The sequence below is a fragment of the Emys orbicularis genome, chromosome 6 (genome assembly GCF_028017835.1).
Source record: "Emys orbicularis isolate rEmyOrb1 chromosome 6, rEmyOrb1.hap1, whole genome shotgun sequence".
Classification (NCBI taxonomy): domain Eukaryota; kingdom Metazoa; phylum Chordata; order Testudines; family Emydidae; genus Emys; species Emys orbicularis.
In genome coordinates, this window is record NC_088688.1 from 124,903,330 (window position 1) to 124,923,316 (window position 19,987).

At 39.0% G+C, this 19,987-nt stretch overlaps 1 protein-coding gene across 2 annotated transcripts in view; it reads right to left on the minus strand.

Annotated features, from left to right (window-relative positions):
- Positions 1-2,161: 2,161 nt before the first annotated feature.
- Positions 2,162-19,987, minus strand: part of ZCCHC7 (zinc finger CCHC-type containing 7) — a 178,834-nt gene continuing 161,008 nt past the window's right edge. For both annotated transcript variants that reach the window (XM_065406629.1, XM_065406628.1), the window contains exons 7-9: positions 14,861-14,956; positions 3,713-3,830; positions 2,162-2,800 (exon numbers count right to left, since the gene is read on the minus strand). In XM_065406629.1, the coding sequence (XP_065262701.1) occupies positions 2,328-2,800; positions 3,713-3,830; positions 14,861-14,956 (687 nt within the window). In that variant the 3' untranslated portion in view covers positions 2,162-2,327. The remainder of the gene's footprint in view (positions 2,801-3,712; positions 3,831-14,860; positions 14,957-19,987) is intronic.

The following is a 19,987-nucleotide window of genomic DNA, read 5'->3' on the forward strand; positions in this document are numbered from 1 at the left end:
CTGCACTGCAATTAAACAGCCTTGTAGGCTGAGCCCCATGAGCCCAACTCCGCTGATACTGGCCAGATGCAGGTGTTTACTTGCAGTGTAGACATACCCATGGAGTCCCCCTGCCAGGATGAATTCCATTCATGCAGGACTGCGTGTGTGCTTTGAATATGTTTGTTTTCCCGGAAGATGGTAACAGGATCTCCAGTGCCTGGATTGCCCATTACTTGTGTATTACATTGTATACAGGGTGCAAGCCCGAGGAAGGGGCATGGCCATGCTGTTCCTTTGGGTGCTCACTTACAACTCATTATGCTGGGTGTTGTTTCCTGGGCTTTGGGAGCTGACTGCATGAGGGTGAAGAGCAGACCACTTCATACTGTGCAGAAACCTCTCCTCTTCTGAAGGAGCCCAGCTGCTTTGCTGTGGGCTACCTGGCCATTCCCCCACACCAGAGACAGAACAGAGGCTAGGGGGTTGGCTGATGGATTCAATCCAAAGCAAGAAAAGCTCCTCAATTTGCTGTCCCACAAGGGCCTTTAGTCCAGACTGGATGGTCCGCTGAGAAGTGAAAAGGAACGTGAAATGCACCAGATAGGGAAGGAGGCTCAGAATGGATATTAGGGAAAAGTCTTTTCAAGAGTGAATTAAAAAAATTACATGTGATTAATTTTTTCCAAGTACCCCAAGAGAATTGTCATTTAAATACAGCATTGAGTTAAACAAAAATCAGTTTGAAACCACCTCTGAGGACACATCTTACGTGAAGTGGAATTGGGGCCCGAGATATTTGTCTATTTTTGCTCCAAATAATCTCTGATATGTAAGAATATGGCTACTGAAATCCTTACGTTCACCCAGGAGATCCTTTTAACCCAAAAGCCGATGAATTAGGGCTTTGTCTACACATGGAAAATTACCAGCATAATTATCCTGGGATAACAGTGTCCACATGTGGAGTTTTACTGGCATAATTATACTGGTATAGCTATGCAGGCAATTCTCCCCATGTAACTAAGGGCTTGCCTACACAGGTTAACACACATCCTATTCAGTTTCAAAATCCAACAGTTTTCAAAGCCAGCAGAACTCTCTCAAGGAGTACATACCAACTCTATGAAGCCATTATTGTTAGCTACTGTTTTGCTCAGGCTAGAAAAGGTGCTCAAAAGAGGGTATCTATATTATTCCATAGCAGAGAGCCTTTTGGTTGGAACTGACATAATTTAATCTTGTTAACAAAACCCAGGTATTGTTTTCTACCTCAAAAGAAAAATGTATAACCAATGTATCTTTTCATGTATCCCCACGTAAAACTTTATTTGGTTGGTTCCTTTGATAAAGTATTTATCCTTACAAAGTTTTTAATTCTTTGAGTACAAAAAATACTTCATTTCTTAAAAAAAACAAAACAAAAAGACCCATTAAGTCATTAAACTTAGGCATTATATTTCTGGAAGCAGGTAAATTGCTTGCATTCTATAGCTTGGCTACATAATTTTATCTTTTAAAAAGCAGGACTTCCACACTGTGGAAAACTATGGCATATTTAATTCCAGATGTCAACCCAACTGCTTGTAACATTTTTTAATTGAACTTCTCTTGCTTACCAGTTAGCAGAGAGATTTGTTATTCAATCAAGGATTTGCTTCCTCGTAGTTCATCTGCTCCTGATACTTAAACTTGCAATGCTGTGATTATGATGAATTTGTGACATCCCATGAGTTTCCACAGCAAAAGACTGTCATGTCGTAAGTACAATACAACATTTTCACTGCGGACTCCAGCTGGGTGAAAAGCAAGAAAATGCTTCACCAAAAAGATTGTTTTTTGTATTGCTGTTTACTTTCCCCTTCCCTGCCCCTTCTCCAAGTCTCCCCAGTGTGAAAGCCTCTCTTTAAAGTCAGGCTGCAAGGGAATCACATTTGCTTAACTACAGTATTTTGACAGGTGTAGCATTCTTAAAAGGAATCGCTCAAAGGACAGAAGGCCAAACCTCCTCACTATGGACCTTTTCCCTCATTCATCTAAACAAAAAAACCCCAAACAAAAATACAAAGTTCCCAACCTTTCATCGACTTACAAAAAAAGAGGGACTGCCAAAAAATACAGTATGATTTTACTCGTGTACATTAACCACTTCCTACCCGTTGGCAAATACTCTCTTTAAGAAGCTGAGAGTCACAAGCTCAGTATTCTTTGTCGTGTTGGTTTTACACATCCAAGCCTGTATGCAAAGGTGGATTCAAATTCTACATCTTAGCACAGGGTCAGAAAAATACCATTGCAAAACGGTGGTGAGTTACGCCCCCCTCCCACCGTAGCTTTCTGTTGACAGGTTAGCAGCTGGATTCCTGTTTTGATTTCTTTTTCCTCTGTTTTATAAGGAATAAGCTCTCATCAATGGTGGAACTACTGTCTTTCTTGTTTCTCTGCCTTCTCTTTTTCTTCTTCTTTTTAGCTGCATCCAGCAGCTCCTGGCCATTTTTTGTTTTCCTGCCATGTGGAGAGAAGGCAGAGCTGTGATGCTTTGTGCTGCCCTTTTTGCTGCCCTTAGGGGATTGTGTTCTACCCCCCCTAGGAAAGTCCTCCTCCTGGTCGTTATTCCTTTGGACATCTTTCTTGTGTTTCTTCTCTTTGTGTTCCTCTGCCCAGGACTTCTTATTGGCCTTTTTGTGGCGCTTTTCTTCTTTAGGACTCTTGACATGCTCTTTCCAAAGGTTTTTCTTTTTCTTAAGACACTGTCCCCTGCGCTCTTCCTCCTTGCGCAGTCTCTTGAACTGCGCTGGCAAAAGACCGGCTTCTTGAAGTTCTGTAAAATAGAACAGTTTCTTTTAATAGTCACTAGGAGGCCAGAAGCACAACCCTGGAAAACCACAGCTCTGTTTGCAGTTTGGGGGTCAGCAATTGACCTGGTACGTAAAAATCTGAGGACCTGGGTAAAACTCAGACATTTTGGCAAACACTGGGTAAGCCAGAAGTTTATCGTCATGTCATTGTAAAGTGCAGTTGCAGCCAGAAAAGCGATACTGTGGGTTTTCATAATCATTTTCTCTCAGTGACTTCATATGACATTTGCTCAGTTTAAAAACGATTATCTTTGGAATATATATTCAATCTGGGATTGGAAAGTCAAACGGTGTCATTTTACCTCTGACGTTTCTATAGTCAAGATTCTGCAATCCAAAAATTGCTGATCTGGCTGTGAAGTAGATATACCTGCTCTACAGATGGGTTTTCAGAGATTTGTCAGAGTAAGGACCAGACCCTGCCAGCTTTACTCATGTTGAGTGGTACCTTCCTCCACAAGTGGTCTCATTGTAGAAAGTGGCCATTCATATATATTGTTTTTTTTTCACTGTAATTGTTTTTGGTAACAGATTTTTAACAACATATTTTACAATTCAGAGAACACTCCCCATCAGTTTATAACCATTTTAAGGTCTGTGAGATTTTGGGGTTAAAGTACTTCCTGGTGTCCTTTTAGAGGCTTGGAACAATGAATTTCAGGTTACTAAGGTAACCTCAGACTGAGGTTACTAAACTCATCAACCTTGCCCTGCTTGTTGATTGAGATAATCTCCATCATCATCTTCCACAACATGGAAAAAGCCAAGATTACACAATGCCTAACAAAAACCAGTAGGTATACCAATGTACCCTGATTAAAGACCACTTAAAAATGTGATGGTCAGTAAGAAGTATTTCACAAAATATACCATACCTTCAACCTTTCTCTTTGCCCTCTGAGCTCTCCTCTTGATGTCATACTTATCATCATAGTAGTAGATGAATGGGGAAGAAGGGAATGCCCCATTGTACATCCGCTTCTCTGAGCACTCCTGCAAATCACATTTTAGGTTACTACATGCTGTGACATCTTGTTAAGCTTTGGATTATTGATTTCAGAGTTAAGGAAAGAAACCAGATTCTCCAGGCCAGAATCTCAAAGGGTATAAATCAGGTTTATTCCGCTGAAGTCTCAATGTTGATTTACACCAGCTGGGGATCTGGCCTTCAGTTCTTTAAATCCTGATAATTGTATTAGTTTCCAATAGCCCTGCGTATATTTGTATCACAATTGTGCCTATGAAGCAACATTTACTTAAATGTTTACTTAACTTCTTTGTTACTATCCTTTGATAGCTAGGGTGGGACACATGGAATCCCATGTCTCCCATTGGTTATTACAAACCTGCTCTTATTTTGATTTATAAAGTTATCTAGCAAATGTAGTACACACAGAAGTGAAGGGCTAGAGTCAAGCACATTGTAGGCAGGTGCTGTACAAAAAAATTAATTGATTGATTGAGAGGATCTGGCCGAAATTAACTTTCTGAAAGATACTGAATCAAAACATGTTCTGCAGGAGACTTTGCCTGCAAATACATCAGACGTGGTGTGAAGAAGAGATGAGATGGGAAAGTCTAGAATCTTGAGTCACGGAAACTGATTGGTTTAGTTGTACTCAGAACCTCACTTAGAGTGGGGCTCATTTCTCAATCTCGCAGATTGGCAAATATGAATCGTGCAATCATACCAACTACGTGTTATTGCTGTCTTGATAGCCAATCTGGCTAAATTTGTATTGCTTCCTATAACCCTGACTGCACTTATTCAGGGTGCCATGTGATACTAATTGCTGCTTTGTTTTGCTTGTAAATTTCTTGGAGGTGTGATTCTTTTCCTCTCTGAACATTGCACAAATCTAGTTCAGTCTGTCTTGTAGCTCTCATGAAATCGTCAGGAGCTTTCACTTTTCTGATGTCCCCAGCAGATGCTGAGCAGCTTTCTTTCAAGACTTTGGTACTGCTAACTCTACAATCCCTTCTTACTATGTGTCCTCCTACTTCCTCCTATACACTTTAGATCTACAACACACTAGCAATGTCTTCAGCTAGGATTTCCTCGGTCTTTGGGCCAAGATTAAATGAAGCACTAGATCCTGAACTGGCAGCAGTGGACTTGGCAACTGAATGCATTTTTTAAATTTCTAACTACTCTGGTTCCTATTCAGACAAAGAACTTGGCTGAGGTGAAGCTAAGATTCAGAGAACACTTCAGTAACTTAAGAGTAAAAATCCTTATAAGCACATTGAAGTTAGGAAGAACCCCACACACAAACAAAAAAACACATTAAAAATCAGGAAAGTTAGAAGATCAAATGTCCAAGTACCCCAAACACTTGAAAATATGCAAATTCACAGTTAAGGAACTCAAACCACCCTTATTCTGCCATCTAAGTGATCTCATCTTCCAACCCTCCTTTCTTTATTCCTTTTGATAGATACTTTGCAAGTTGTGTTGGTCTTGGGTCAGGGTCTTTGTCTCAGGTCTTCAAGAAGTCTGCAGTCTATAGCTTAAGCTTTCAATGTTATTAATGGTCTGTTAAGGTGACATTTGCCCCCATACCCAACTTAAATCCCACTCAAGACTTGTGCTGGCCCTCTGCACAGCTAGCTGACAAAATACGCCCAAATGTTTCATCTTTGACTTTTTTTCTTTTTCCACTGAACAAATCAGAACACTAATACTGTCAAATATGCAGCAAAAGTCTAGAAAGCACAGTGTGCAGATATGACGTATCAACACTGAATCTCTGATACCCTCCCCCTCACCCCCACCCCCGGGACAACATTATGTTCCCTGAAAGTTTGCTAACCTTGACACTGTACAAGCATGAAAACTGACTAACGGGCAGGAGCTGGTGAACAGTGAACAACACAAAAAGCCCTCTGACTTTAGGGTTATGTGGTCTCAGGTAGAATGATTTCAGTTATGTGGGCTCTATCTCGAAGGACATTTAAAACGGTAGCTAGGGAAGCTTAGCCATACTGCATTCAGTGCTCATGCAAATGGAAGGCAGTTTGGAAAGAAAAGCGTGTGTCAGTGAGAATGAAGATTAGACTAGTATAAAAGCTTACTGACGCCTGGTCTATACTAAGAAGTTAGGTCAACCCAGCTATGTCGCTCAGGGATGTGAAAAATCCACACCCCTGAGCAGTGTAGTTAAGCTGACCTATCCCCGGGTGTAGCCAGTGCTGGGCTGATGGAAGAGTTCACCCCGCCTCTCAGAGAGGTAGATTACCTACATTGACAGGAGAATCATTCCCATCAGGGTAGGTAGTGTCTACTCTGAAGCGCCACAGCACTATTGTAGCATTTCAAGCGTAGACAAGCCCTAAGACATATTGCTGTATGTGGTTGTAATAGTCTCAAAGCAAGAGGTAAAGCAGGGAGTTATTTTAAGTGTAGTGCTATTACTGCATAGATTTACCAAGAAGAAATCCTGCCAAACCAGCTGGATTTCCTTCTTTGACAGGGTAACTGGTTTGGTGGATGGAGGAATGCAGTGGACATCATATACCTGGACTTCAGCAAGGCTTCTGACACAGTCCCACAAGCTATTCTGATGAGTAAGCTGGAGAAATACAGACTCAGCAGAACTACCATTAAGCGGATACATAATTGGTTAAACAACTGCAAACAACAAGTAAATATTAATGAAATGAAGTCAAATTGGAAGGAGGTCTCGAGTGGGGTTTCACAGAGCTCTGTTCTGGGTCCGGTATTATTTAATATCTTTATTATAGGTCTGTCAATTAATCGCAGTTAACTCATGCGATTAACTCAAAAAAATTAATCACGATTAATCGCACTATTAAACAATAGAATACCAATTGAAATTTATTAAATATTTTCAGATGTTTTTCTACATTTTCAAATATATTTATTTCTATTATAACACAAAATACAAAGTGTACAGTGCTCACTTTATATTATTTTTTATTACAAATATTTGCACTGTAAAAATGATAAACAAAAAAACAGTATTTTTCAATTCACCTCATACAAGTACTGTAGTGCAATCTCTTTATCATGAAAGTGCAACTTACAAATGTAGATTTTTTTTGTTACCTAATTGCTCTCAAAACCAAAACAATGTAAAACTTTAGAGCCTACAAGTCCACTCAGTCCTACTTCTTGTTCAGCCAATCGCTAAGACAAACAAATTTGTTTACATTTACAGGAGATGCTGCTGCCTGCTTCTTATTTACAATGTCACCTGAAAGTGAGAACAGGCGTTCGCATGGCACCGTTGTAGCCGGCGTTCCAAGGTATTTACATGCCAGATATGCTAAACATTCATATGCCCCTTCATGCTTCAGCCACCATTCCAGAGGATATGCTTCCATGTTGATGATGCTCATTAAAAAATAATGTGTTAATTAAATTTGTGACTGAACTCCTTGGGGAGAACTGTATGTCTTTGGCTCTGTTTTACCCACATTCTGCCATATATTTCATGTTATAGCAATCTTGGATGATGACCCAGCACATTGTCGTTTTAAGAACACTTTCACAGCAGATTTGACAAAACGCAAAGAAGGTACCAATGTGAGATTTCTAAAAATAGCTACAGCACTTGACCCAAGGTTTAAGAATCAGAAGTGCCTTCCAAAATCTGAGAGGGATGAGGTGTGGAGCATGCTTTCAGAAGTCTTAAAAGAGCAACACTCCGATGAGGAAACTACAGAACCCGGACCACCAAAAAAGAAAATCAACCTTCTGATGGTGGCATCTGACTCAGATGATGAAAATGAACATGCGTCAATCCGCACTGCTTTGGATCGTTATCGAGCAGAACCCGTCATCAGCATGGAAGCATGTCCTATGGAATGGTGGTTGAAGATGAAGGGACATGTGAATCTTTAGTGCATCTGGCACGTAAATATCTTGTGACGCCGGCTACAACAGTGCCATGTGAATGCCTGTTCTCACTTTCAGGTGACATTGTAAACAAGAAGCGGGCAGCATTATCTCCTGCAAATTGTAACCAAGTTTGTTTGTCTGAGCGATTGGCTGAAGTAGGACTGAGTGGACTTGTAGGTTGTTTTATTTTTTAATGCAGTTATTTTTTTGTACATAATTCTACATTTATAAGTTCAACTTTCATGATAAAGAGATTGCACTACAGTATTTGTATGAGGTGAATATCTTTTGTTTTTTACAGTGCAAATATTTGTAATAAAAATAAATATAAAGTGAGCACTGTACACTTTGTATTCTGTGTTATAATTGAAATTGATATATTTGAAAATGCAGAAAACATCAAAAAAATATTTAAATAGATGGTATTCCATTATTGTTTAATAATGTGATTAATCACAATTAATTTTTTTAAGTGTGCGATTAATCGCGATTAATTTTTTTAATAGCGTGACAGCCCTACTTTATTAATGACATAGATGTAGGAATACAGAGCATACTGATCGAATGTGCAGATGACACAAAGCTGGGACCGGGGCCTGCCAACACTTTGGAGGCTAGAGCTAAAATTCAAAGGGGTTTTGATAAATTGGAGAATTGGCCTATAGATAACAAAATGAAATTCAGCAAAGACAAATGTAAGGTGCTACATTTAGGGAAGAAAAATCAAATGCACAAATACAGACGGGGGAAAACTGGCTTGGCAGCAGCACTGCTGAGAAGGATCTGGGAGTTGTGGTGGATCACAGCCTCAACATGAGCCAGCAATGCGATGCTGTTGCAAACAAAGCAAATGCAATGTTAGGTTGCATTAACAGAGGCATAGCTCTACTCAGTGCTGGTTAGGCCTCACCTGGAGTAGTGCCCCAGTTTTGGTCACCAACCATATAGAAAGGCTGCAGAGAAACTGGAAAGGATCCAGGGGCAAGTGTCAAAGATGATCAAAGGGATGGGATGCAAGCCAGATGAGCAAAGGCTGAAAGAACTGGGTATGTTTAGTTTGGAAAAGAGGAGATTAAGGGGGGACATGATAGCCTTTTTCATATACTTGAAAGGCTGCCAAAAAAAAGATGGAGAAAAGTTGTTCCCTCTTGCCACAGAGGGCAGGATAAGAGACAATGGGTTCAAACTACAGCATAGCAGGTTTAGATTAAATCTCAGGAAAAACTTCCGAACTGTAAGAACAGTAGGACAGTGGAAGAGATTATTGGCACAATACATTTAGCAAGCTGTTTCTAGCAGTAATCAGTACCTGACATGTCAAGATTGTAACCCTCCTGCCAAACTCCTCAAAACACATATTAGCAGAATAAATGTGGGGCAGGGGGCTGTAGAATGGCTAATGAACTGGTTACTGCTGGGAAAGATCAAGAGGAGGACACTGAAGTATTTTTTCAGTGATCTTTAAACAGGCCACTTGAAGGGAGTGTGATGGAACAGACAGCAAAGACAGGTGAAATGCCTACAAACAAATCAGAACTACTTCTGACTTTTTCTACAGAATTCTAAAACCGTTTTCTTTTTTGAGACCGGGGGGGGGGGGGCATGTCCCACAACCACAGAGCCGCTGGATATGGCTGTTCTCCAACAGAAATTTGTAGGTCTCAGAATCAATCTACTCCCTTTTCTGGCATGCAATGTATATTGTTGCAATTTGTAATCTGTGTCTAACTACTGATCATTACAAATCCCAAACTTTTTCCTATTCTTGCCTCCAACATGGTACTTTCAACCACTTATTAGATTCTTCTGAATATTGGAAAGTGCCAGGCAGCCCCTGAGAAAAGGGGATAAAGGACTCCCTACCATGTTAAGCAACTAACGCTCCTCCTCTTCCTATGAGGTCTGTTTGATACAATGCCTATATGGTGAAATGTTAAGACATAGGTAGGAAAAAAACATCTTTTAAATTTGAGTGGCATGAGCCAGTCATCCTAATGCAATAATTCAATGTAAAACTAAGTGGTGGAGAGAGACAGTTTGAGTCTCTATAAAGCACAGGATTCTGCCCTTTGCATAATCCCAGCTCGTACATGCCCCAATTCCACTCAGGTATAAAGAGACAGAGAAGCATAACTGCATCTTTAGTACATAAAAAGGCTTCAAAGATGCATGTTATACACTTGGCCAAGGTTTAAGATGAGAGAAGCCTAGGAAGAGAGTAAGTGAAAGGAAATATTAAGCCAAAAAATGGCCAAATATTTACTCAAAAGCAGCGGTGATCCTGTTTTAGACAAGTAATGCAAAGACACAGTTATCTTCTTTGATGGCTGTGAAACACACTCCCTCAGGTCTGTTCTGAGATGCTGCACAAAGTCTAGGGCTTGTGCCGCAGACAGATGGCCCTTTCGCTAGTTTTCATGTTGTTAATATGTTGACAGTAAAGCCCTAGTGGATGAAATGCACATGCCTCCAAAACCAGCACTTCTGCTTCCTCTTTTAACTTCACTGCATTGAATAATCATCTCAGTAGTGTACAACATGCGCTTTCCCACACCCTTCTCTCTCAAATATACTGCCATACACTTTGCACCATTAAATACTCTTGGGACATTTTTCAGCACTAGAGGTAACCCACATAGGACTGAAAGCACAGCCTGCTACTAACCCAATGGAGGTATTTTCTATTTGATTGACACATTTGGATGTGAATGCAAGGCACATCTGCAGACACTACCCAGTTCCTTAGTTTTGTTACATGCAAAACTTGCTGCAAAATCTGAATAATGCAATGGGTTGTCACTGATTAATGTGGGAAGTTGTTACACTTAATGGTGAGACCCGTAAAAATGAGTCCTCGTTATGGCTGTTCCAATGGATGGCTTGGATGTATAGATTGCAATGAAATGGAGCATTCTTGGAAGCGACAGTTTTAAAAAGAATTTATTCCGAGTAAACAGATAATATGGTAACTTAAGTCTATGGCAATTGTAACCTCAAGGCATCCATGCTGTATTAAGTATATGTCCAAGTATTTCCACATCTAAAAACAATGGAGGAAATGTGTTGGCCTACAATGACCTTATGAATGGAAATGGTCCTGTTAACTCTAGCAATTAACTACCTTTTTGCTGTTGCTTCAGTTTTTGGGAATGGTGAAAGTCTAGTGAATCCCTAAATGTCTAGCAAGTACCGAGTATTTCAGATTTCATCAACTGGAGTAAGAGGTAGCTTAAAATATGATGGGCAATTGTGAAAAACGTTGGCTTGAGACAGTTCTTTACAAAACCATAATCTGAGCCTTCTCTCTCCTTAGTCACCTTGGTACACTTCAGCTTTAAAGGAAAGGAGCACTCTGCTGTGTGTCATTTACTTCTTGGGGTTTGGAAACAGCAAATTGAGGAAGACCATGCAGAGCTAGTTATTTTGGCATTCCTGCAGGCTTTTTCTGTTCTAAAGTCAGACTTTTTAAACCCAGGCAGAGATGTCCATCTCTTAGCACCCTGAGTTGAGAGGGGCAATGGTTTTTGTACTTGCTTTATGAACCAGCTCTCTTTGTTTGTGGGATTTGTAGAGTTGAACTCTATCTACTGACTTCATGTGTCTAGGTGCAACACTACCAAGATGTCTGCAAGGGCCACTGTCCGTACTTTCAGCCAATTCAGAGCTGGAATTTTTACAATAGAGCAACTTAAGCCAAAGTGTGAATGACACACTCTTTAATTACAAAGGACTGAATTCTTAACTGCTCTGCCGATGCACAAGGCCGCAAACACAATACCCTTCTGCTGAGTTGGGGGCAAAAATGTGGAAAACTATGCACGGGGACTCCACACCCTTACAATTGCCACAGAATTCACTTTTGCAGCAATCTTTCACAGAGAAATATGATTGGGGGTAGATGTGTCACTCACAATGGGGTCAAGACCAGTGGGTAAAAAACACAGATTGCATCCTCATGGCTCAGACCTTGCTAAATGCTGCTAGTGTCCCATACACCTTGTTGCAGTTGGCTGTGGGCTGTCTACATGTGTCCAGGTCCTATAACAAGTCATGACTGAAGATTCCTTCTCAGCGTCCCGCCTTGTTTCAACTCTATTTTGAGTGAACTAAGTCCTTTTCTTTGGGTTTTGCTAGCTTGCAGGACTGTGTCCCATGGGAGTTTTCTCCTGCCAGGTGTGGTTAGCTCTGTGGGATGGTAAAACGATCCTGGTTTTGGGGTTGTTCTATCAAGCTTTAAACAAAGGTAATAGATTCACAGATTATAAAGTCTGCGGGGACCACTGAGATAATCTCATCTCTGCTCCTTCCTAACAAAGGCCATAGATCTTCCCTGAATTAATTTCTGTTTGAACTAGAGCATCTTATTTACAAAAAACATCCAATCCCGATTTAAAAGTTTCCAGTGATGGAAAATCCAGCACAGACCTTGGTAAATTGTTCCAATGGATAATTACTCTCACTGTTGAAAATTTGTGCCTTAATTCTAATCTGAATCTGTCTAGCTTCAACTTCCAGCCATTGGATCTTGTTATATCTTTGACAATTTAAAGAGTGCTATTTTAATTATGTATCATTCTAATTTCTTACTCAAAATGTTATGTGATGCCAAGTCAAACACCTTACAGAAGTCTATTGCATCAACACTATTACTGTTATCAGCCAAATTTGCAATCTCATCAGAAAAGGTATCTAGTTAATTTGACAAGATCTATTTGTAATAAAACCATGCTGATTGGCATTAATTATATTACCCTCCTTTAATTCTTTATTAATCAAGTCCTGTATCCATTATTTTCTGGAATCAATGTCAGGCAGGTAGGTTTATAATTACCTGGATCACCCTGCTTACTCTTTTTAAAATGTTAGCTATCTTTTAGTCTTCTGGAACTTCCACGGTGTTCCAAAATGTATTGAAAATCAACATAAATGGTTGAGATAGCTCCTTGGCCAGCTCTTTTAATACTCTTGGTTGCAAGTCACTCAGTTCTGCTAAGTTAAAAATGTCTAGCTTTAGTAGCTGCGGTTTAACATCACCCTTAATTGCTGTTGGAAAGGAAATTATTTCATCATCATCTGATATGAATATATTACAAATATGTTTCGAACACTTCCATCTTTTATGCTTTATTATTGACAATTCTACCATTTCCATCTAATAATGGACCAATAACATTGTTAGTATTCATTTTGTTCCTAATATTCTTAAAAAACTTCTTCTTTTTGTCCTGAATTCTGCTGGGCATAATTTTGTTCTTTTGTCCTTTTGCTTCCCTTATCAATTTCCTACAATTCCCAATTTTCTGATTTACACATTCATTACTATCAACTTCCACTTCCTTGTTTACAGTGATTTATTTTTTCACTTCCCCTCTAAGCCAGATTAATTTTTTTAACCACTGTGGTCTTCTCTCTTGATTGTGACTTTTTGGGCGTCAAGAACATTTTAACACTTCCCAATTATCATTCACGTTTTCTGTTTAAATTTTTTCTCCCAAATGTTTTGGCTCGTAATTATTTTCAACTTTGTGATATAAGCTCTTTTAAAGCACCAAGTATATATATATTTTACTGGTTTGGACTTTATTCTGTTTATAGATAACAAATGTGACCAATAATTTAAACATTTCCTTTGTAGAAGGTTCTGATAATTAAAGTCTGAAATCCTAGATTGAGCAACGACAGAACAAACTACAGGAATAAATGTTGGCGTGTCATACTATCAGCAGATTTATCAATTCATCTTAAAACAGATGACTTGCACCTTAGATCTATCATTAGGCAGACCGCTTTGTACCATCTGAGAACTACTGCCAAGCTTGTGACTGCTGCTCAATATGAATGACATAGGGCTGATGACTAATGCTCATATTTTATCTAGATTGGATTATTGCAGTTGCCTATTTTCTGGGGTCCCTCCCCACCCCCAAGGACAGTTTATCCAAAGTGTAGCAGATTTCCTAACAGGTACATGTTTGTCACAATACAGCACTCCAATCTAGAAATCTTTACATTGGCTCCAAGTAAAATTGTGCACCAATTTTAAAGTTCTTCATTTAACTTTTAAGTCTGCTGGGGGGTAGCCCTAATTAGCCTGACTGACCTTTAACTGCCTTATGTCCCCATAACATTTCATACGAGGATTGAAACTCCTTGAAAACAACATACCCCATTCTGTTTGTGATGCTGAAAAACATGGCAAATGCTGTGCCTAAGTGGACATGTACGACAGTTAGGAGGGAAGGAAGGAGTGTTTGGGGGTTTGGGTGAATACTATCCATAAGCTTTAGAAAAGCATGAACCTAAAGCTTTCAAGACACCAGGAATGCAGATTTTCTATCAATATTGTTTCTCATTGCAAAATTTCCCCCGGACATATTTCACAGCAAAGCTAAGACGACAGCACCTGGTTTGTGTGTCTACAGGTGCAGAGCTCCACCTGTTGTGTAAGGATACTGACAATCAAAATATATATCAAGGAACTGATCCTGTAAGGTGCTAAATGCCCTCATCATCCTGCAAAATTTGTTCCCTAATAAAGAAATTATATGAAACTCAATAAGAGATATTAAGTTACAGGTTAGAAACCATCCATTTTTTCTGTATGGAAACTGGTGGTTAAATGGCCTGGAAAGTTGGCTGGGGAGGGGGAATTTCTAATCAGATGGCACTGCTTCAAGGCATGGTTTTGGGACTCCTTCTATGGTACTTTAATATAGACCTATCCCAATGTCAGAACAACTGGGAGTACCAAATCCTGCCAATTTGAAATAGTCTGGCTGACTAAAGTGGAGAGACTGAACATTTCAACAATATTCCACCCCACACCCACAGGAGAACTTAAGATTAAATGCCTTCAGCAACTATCCATTTCTTCCATATATATGCTATCTCTCTCTGTAACACACACATGCACGCACACACTTGTTTTAAAAAATTAGCCTAAGGGGTTTCTTCTTTTATCTGTTCCAGATCATTTTACAGTGGCATCCAATTATTTTTAACAATGCTGCAAGATCACAAATATTTAATTAGCGTTGTTCTTTCTACACTGCTAGTGTGAGTCTTTCAGCTCATTCCCCCAACCACACACCAGAGTGAAGATAAGCATATGTATAAGACGGATACATTTAACATTTAGCCAGAGACTACTGAGACTTACATATCCATAATGTCCTTTCTGGGAGCAGTTGTAGCAGTACACCAAAGCAGAATGCTCAGAATACGAACTGGACTTCGTGATTGATCCTGGTCTGGTCTGCAATGTGGAAAACAGGTGAGCATTAGGGCTGGTGAATTCCAAATGTTGAATTACAATTAAAATAATCTTAACAAAAAGCTGTCTAAATCAACAGCGTTCCAGCTGCAAGCAAGAAGTTTGGAAAAAGGAGCAAGTTGCTCGTGTTACTGTAATATTACAGAGCAAATTAAACCTTGATCACCAAAATCAAATGGGACAGGAAACTTAAATGTCAATTCCATACAGCCATTTTATTTCGACTCTCAATACAGGAAAGTAGGCTGCTGATTTATCTCTCTCTTTTTTGCAGATGTCCCACTATCCTCAGGGAACAACCAGGGCCATCAGATATTACATCCACCAGCTGGATAGGAGCGTTTGTGTATTGCAAAACTAGTCCCTCCCAGCAGGACTCACTTAAGGCAATATGGGGAAGGTCTTCTGAGAGAGATACACAGTCTAAATCTACCACACTCATATTTCCTCTCACCCTACACCTCCCCTGCCCCCTCCCCTCAGTCACTGAACAAAATCTGCCAATGTCAATTTTCAAGTCAATGTAGTGGATCTGAATCTACACCAAACACCAAATTAAATTATTGTGTTTAGCTGTTTGAAGTCAGAAATTTTTTTTAACGCAAAGAAAGATTTGGAACAATAAACTGAACTCAATGGGTCAGGCAGCTTTATTTTTTAAATCCAGAGCCAATAAATAATAACTTTGCTCAGAGTACCACCACATACATTTTGAAGGGCGTGCATGAGCACACATGTATATGTTCTAGGTTATAAACACACACTTATTCAATAGAAAACAATAAAAAACAAAACCTTTGTTTAATCAGAGTTGGCATATCTGCCGAGGAAGGGGGATGGAATAAAGGTTCTATGAAAACTGGTCAAAACAGAATCCAATTAATTTAAAGCTCCACATATTTTCCTTTATTATTCATTCTAGTGGAACACAGGAAAATGTGTGCGATTTCAAAGAACTCACCAATATTTTTTTATTGCAAGGGATGCTTTTTTCTTTCAAACCTCTCATTGTGTTTACCTCCCACTAATACTCCTAATGCCACTGTATATTCTTTCTTTACAGAGGAATTATAGTGATGCTTGTAAAATAGATAGAAACTACAGGATTATTGCTTGATCATCTTTTATGCATCTGACCACATTTTTGGTAGGACAGGACAAGCTTGTTTCACCACATTTTGAACCCACATGGCTTTAAAAGCGCGCTTCAGATTCATGTAACTCAGTTCACATTTCATTCACTACACACTGAATAAAGAATCAGAGAAGGGACATGTCCAATGAAAAACAGTATAAACATAGAGCAAAAATCAGAGAGAATGAAAACCAGGGTTTGTGACAAAAGGAGCACAAAGACAAAATCTCATATAAAACAACAAATATATAGTCTGTCGCTCTCTGTAGATAAGATATAGAGGTAGTAATAATGTGTTCAGGCCACTCACTTGTGCCAGCCTAGCTTTTTGGACATTCTTTCTACTACATAGAACAGGCTAAAAAAACTCTCCCCAGATTTAATTTACAGGAAAAAAAAATTCATAAATTTGAACTTTTTTTGAATAGGAGGTGTGCAAAGCCTTCAACCTTAGTAGGTTTGGCCAGCTCCAGTTTTTGGATCCCGTGCCCTGCCACTCATGGGAAATAAAGTTCCATAGGTTCTAATACAGAGTTCCTTAGAAGTAGAAATAAATTATATAATCTGGATCCTTCTCCCTCTGCCGTCATACAGAATTTTATGTGTATGAAATCCGTTTTCTAGGCTTATGTCAATTGAAGCTCACATTGTGATGCGACCAAGAAACTGCAACAGGTCACTATCTCTGGTTACTTCAGTCACCACTTGTCTACTAGAGAGAACTCTTCATCTAGAATATCTGTGGAGTGTATCTGTCAAGAGAAGATCAACTGCATTATATTACAAATGGCTCTATATTTCTATTACCGGTAAGCCTTAAAAGGGTTATATTTCAATTGGAGAAATCTGATTAAATGGTCTTATTCTTATAGTTTGTGATGTATTTGGAATGTGAAATTGCAACTGTGACACATCAGAGACACATATACGTTAATCTCAAAGTATCTGTTACAATGTTAGTGGGGTTTTACACCTTGAACTGTCAAATGGTGTTACATGGATTTAGACAATAAAACAATTTAGACTACTGTTGTTGTATGTATTTAAAAATCTCTATTAAAATTTACAGGAAGCTTAAAACAACATCACTTTCTTCTGAAAAAGAAAAATCAGGGTTTCTTCTCTCTTGAGATACGATTTGTTAAATAAACACCAGATTTAAGGATCAGAATGATACTGCTAGCATAGAATTTAGCATGTCTGCCAGTGATAATGCTAGTAATTTATATGACTAAATGAATAAATAAAAAGTACTTATAGACTCCTTCACTCTAATCCAGTAGTTAAATCTTAGAGTTCAAGATAAAAGTAATCCTCCCAGCTCATAAAGTATGTGTGTACTTCTGTAGTTTGTGTCTTTTCTTCTATTTAAAGATGGGTCAACACTAGTACTTGAAGTTCTTAGCAGTTACAGCCTCTGACAGCTCTCCTCAGAAGTTCATGTACTGCTGACTTGACTGATAAACATCTGGATGTTAATCTGAATAACACTTTGAGCTGAAAACTTTAATTACTATGATAAATGTTATCGGTATGCTATCTTTTAACCAACTATAGTACACCATGCTACTAAGAAAAGAGGATGGCACTCTGAATAGGTCTTACCTCATTAGAAAACAATTGTACATCAGAACTCAGTGACGGAAAGAGAGGGACGTTAAGCTTTTCTTATTGTACTGTACAAGGTCTAACAAGAATCCTTGAGAGTATTCACTGCATTAGGAATGTATGCTCATGTGACACGAAAAAAGCTCCACACAACATTCCCTTGTGTTTAGCAAACAGAAAAGGTCAGATTTAAGGAGACAAATTAAACCGAATACTTACAGTTCAGATTACAACTATACACATCTCTACGGCTTTCCAAAAGCCAAACACAAGGGGAACCTGTATGTTTTTAAGCCCTCTATTTTCTTATTATTTAAGGTTTAAAAAAGCATCTAAGGACTCCAATCCAATGGGTACAAAATAAAGCATTCGTGAAAGTAGCTCCTCTATGTTATTTTTTTTGTTACAAACATTTAAATAATCTATATTTGTAGGGTGATATCTAGGAGATTACTTCACTATCAATATATAGAAGTAATAACCTGGTAGATAGTATTACCTATGAAAGGTCCATCCCATCTGCTATTCTTGCTGAAAGCTTTTCATGCACCAGTAAACTCAGTAAATATCAGAAGATAAAGCATAAGCCTACCACGCCACGGATTTACTCCTAATGTCTCCTCAAAGTGCAGCCCGATGCAACGATTACAAATGATTTTTCTTCTAATGTCATTTTACATAACCCTTTTTTCTGCATGAGTAGTTAGTGCGGAATGAATGAATGAATGCCATTAAAACAGTTAATCATTATCTGGGACACTGGCCGTCCTCCCTTCTCAACCAGGAATCTCCATGACAAAGGCCAAGAGATCAAAATGCCAGGGCTGCCTCAGTGGCCTATTTCTGACAGTAATTTTTTATGCAAATTGGCCTGCTGGGCAGCTCCCTCTGTGACCTTGAGCTGCCCTTATCTAAACTGACTTTGATCCAATGAGGGTTTGCTTATATGAAGCTCATTACTACCTAGGATATGCAATCTGACTAAATCTCACTAATTAAAGAGAATCTTCTAGTCTCAGTTTTATATTAATGCATGTGTGTGATTACACACACACAGACCAAACTACACTAGAATATGCTATGTGAATTGAACATTGCATTTTTGACAAGTATATTCATTTCACAGTCAAGCACATAATGTCACTTTTAAAGGAAAATACAGTGCTTAACTGCATACTCCATAACTCAAATTTATACAAACACACATATCCAACTTGAATAATGCATAGAACTGCGATGATTAAATAAAGTTTAGACCTGACAAAGTTTACAAAGTCCTTCCAAGCCACATTATTCTGTAATAAACTGCATGAAAACATAATTTAAGATATCGGATTCCCACTTGATTATCAGAGAGAACCCCATCCAAAGAACCAAGTCTACTATGATCCACAAATACCTAATGGAATGATTTTGACAGTTGAGTAAAATGTGAAAAGTTTCAACTGCCTATTAATAACTTTAGCTGAAACCAAGGTCACTGTCTTCTTACACAGATCAGTTTTTACCAGCCACCATTCTGCCTCTGTTTTAAGGCTAATGCCTATTTTCCTGAGTACACCAAACAACACTGTAGGTAGAGTCCACTTTAGCACCCAACACACAAACTCTCTGGAAACTATCTATACAGCTTATCCTATATAACTGCCCACTGCAAGTTTTCTTGTACCACTGCTAAAGCATCTGGCACTGGCCTCTGCTGGTCAAAAAATACTGGGACTAGATGGGATGATCCGGTATGGCAATTGTTATGTTTCCATCTCACTGGCAGATTCCGTTTTCTGCTGCTATTCCTCACTTCATTCTACTGAGAGAGTATTTTCTCTCTCTAGTGCTCAACAATTAAACTGCTAATTAATCAGAAAAAAACCTTCATCTAGGCAACACAGATGATCCTGCAGTCCTTACTCAGGCAAACCTCCCATCGAAGTCAATGGGTGTGTTTGGCATGAGGGCTGCAGCTGTAGGCCCTAAATGTGTGACTCAAAAAGACAAGTAAGGAAATGTGAAACTGAGGGTGAAACTCATTTACATGAGTGCTGCTACGTCTGCTTTCTGAGACCAAGGCACAAGGGTCTGACTGTATCATTACATACTACAGATGTCACTACAGTTAGGCAAAACACAACAAGGGAAGTGACACAACAACTGCATTAATGTAAAAGCATATTTCATTTCTCTTTAAAAACAGATCATAATCTATTTATATTTTAGCAGAAGCAATAGCAACTATAGGTCATTCCCCTACATTCAAAACTGCCAGTAACAGC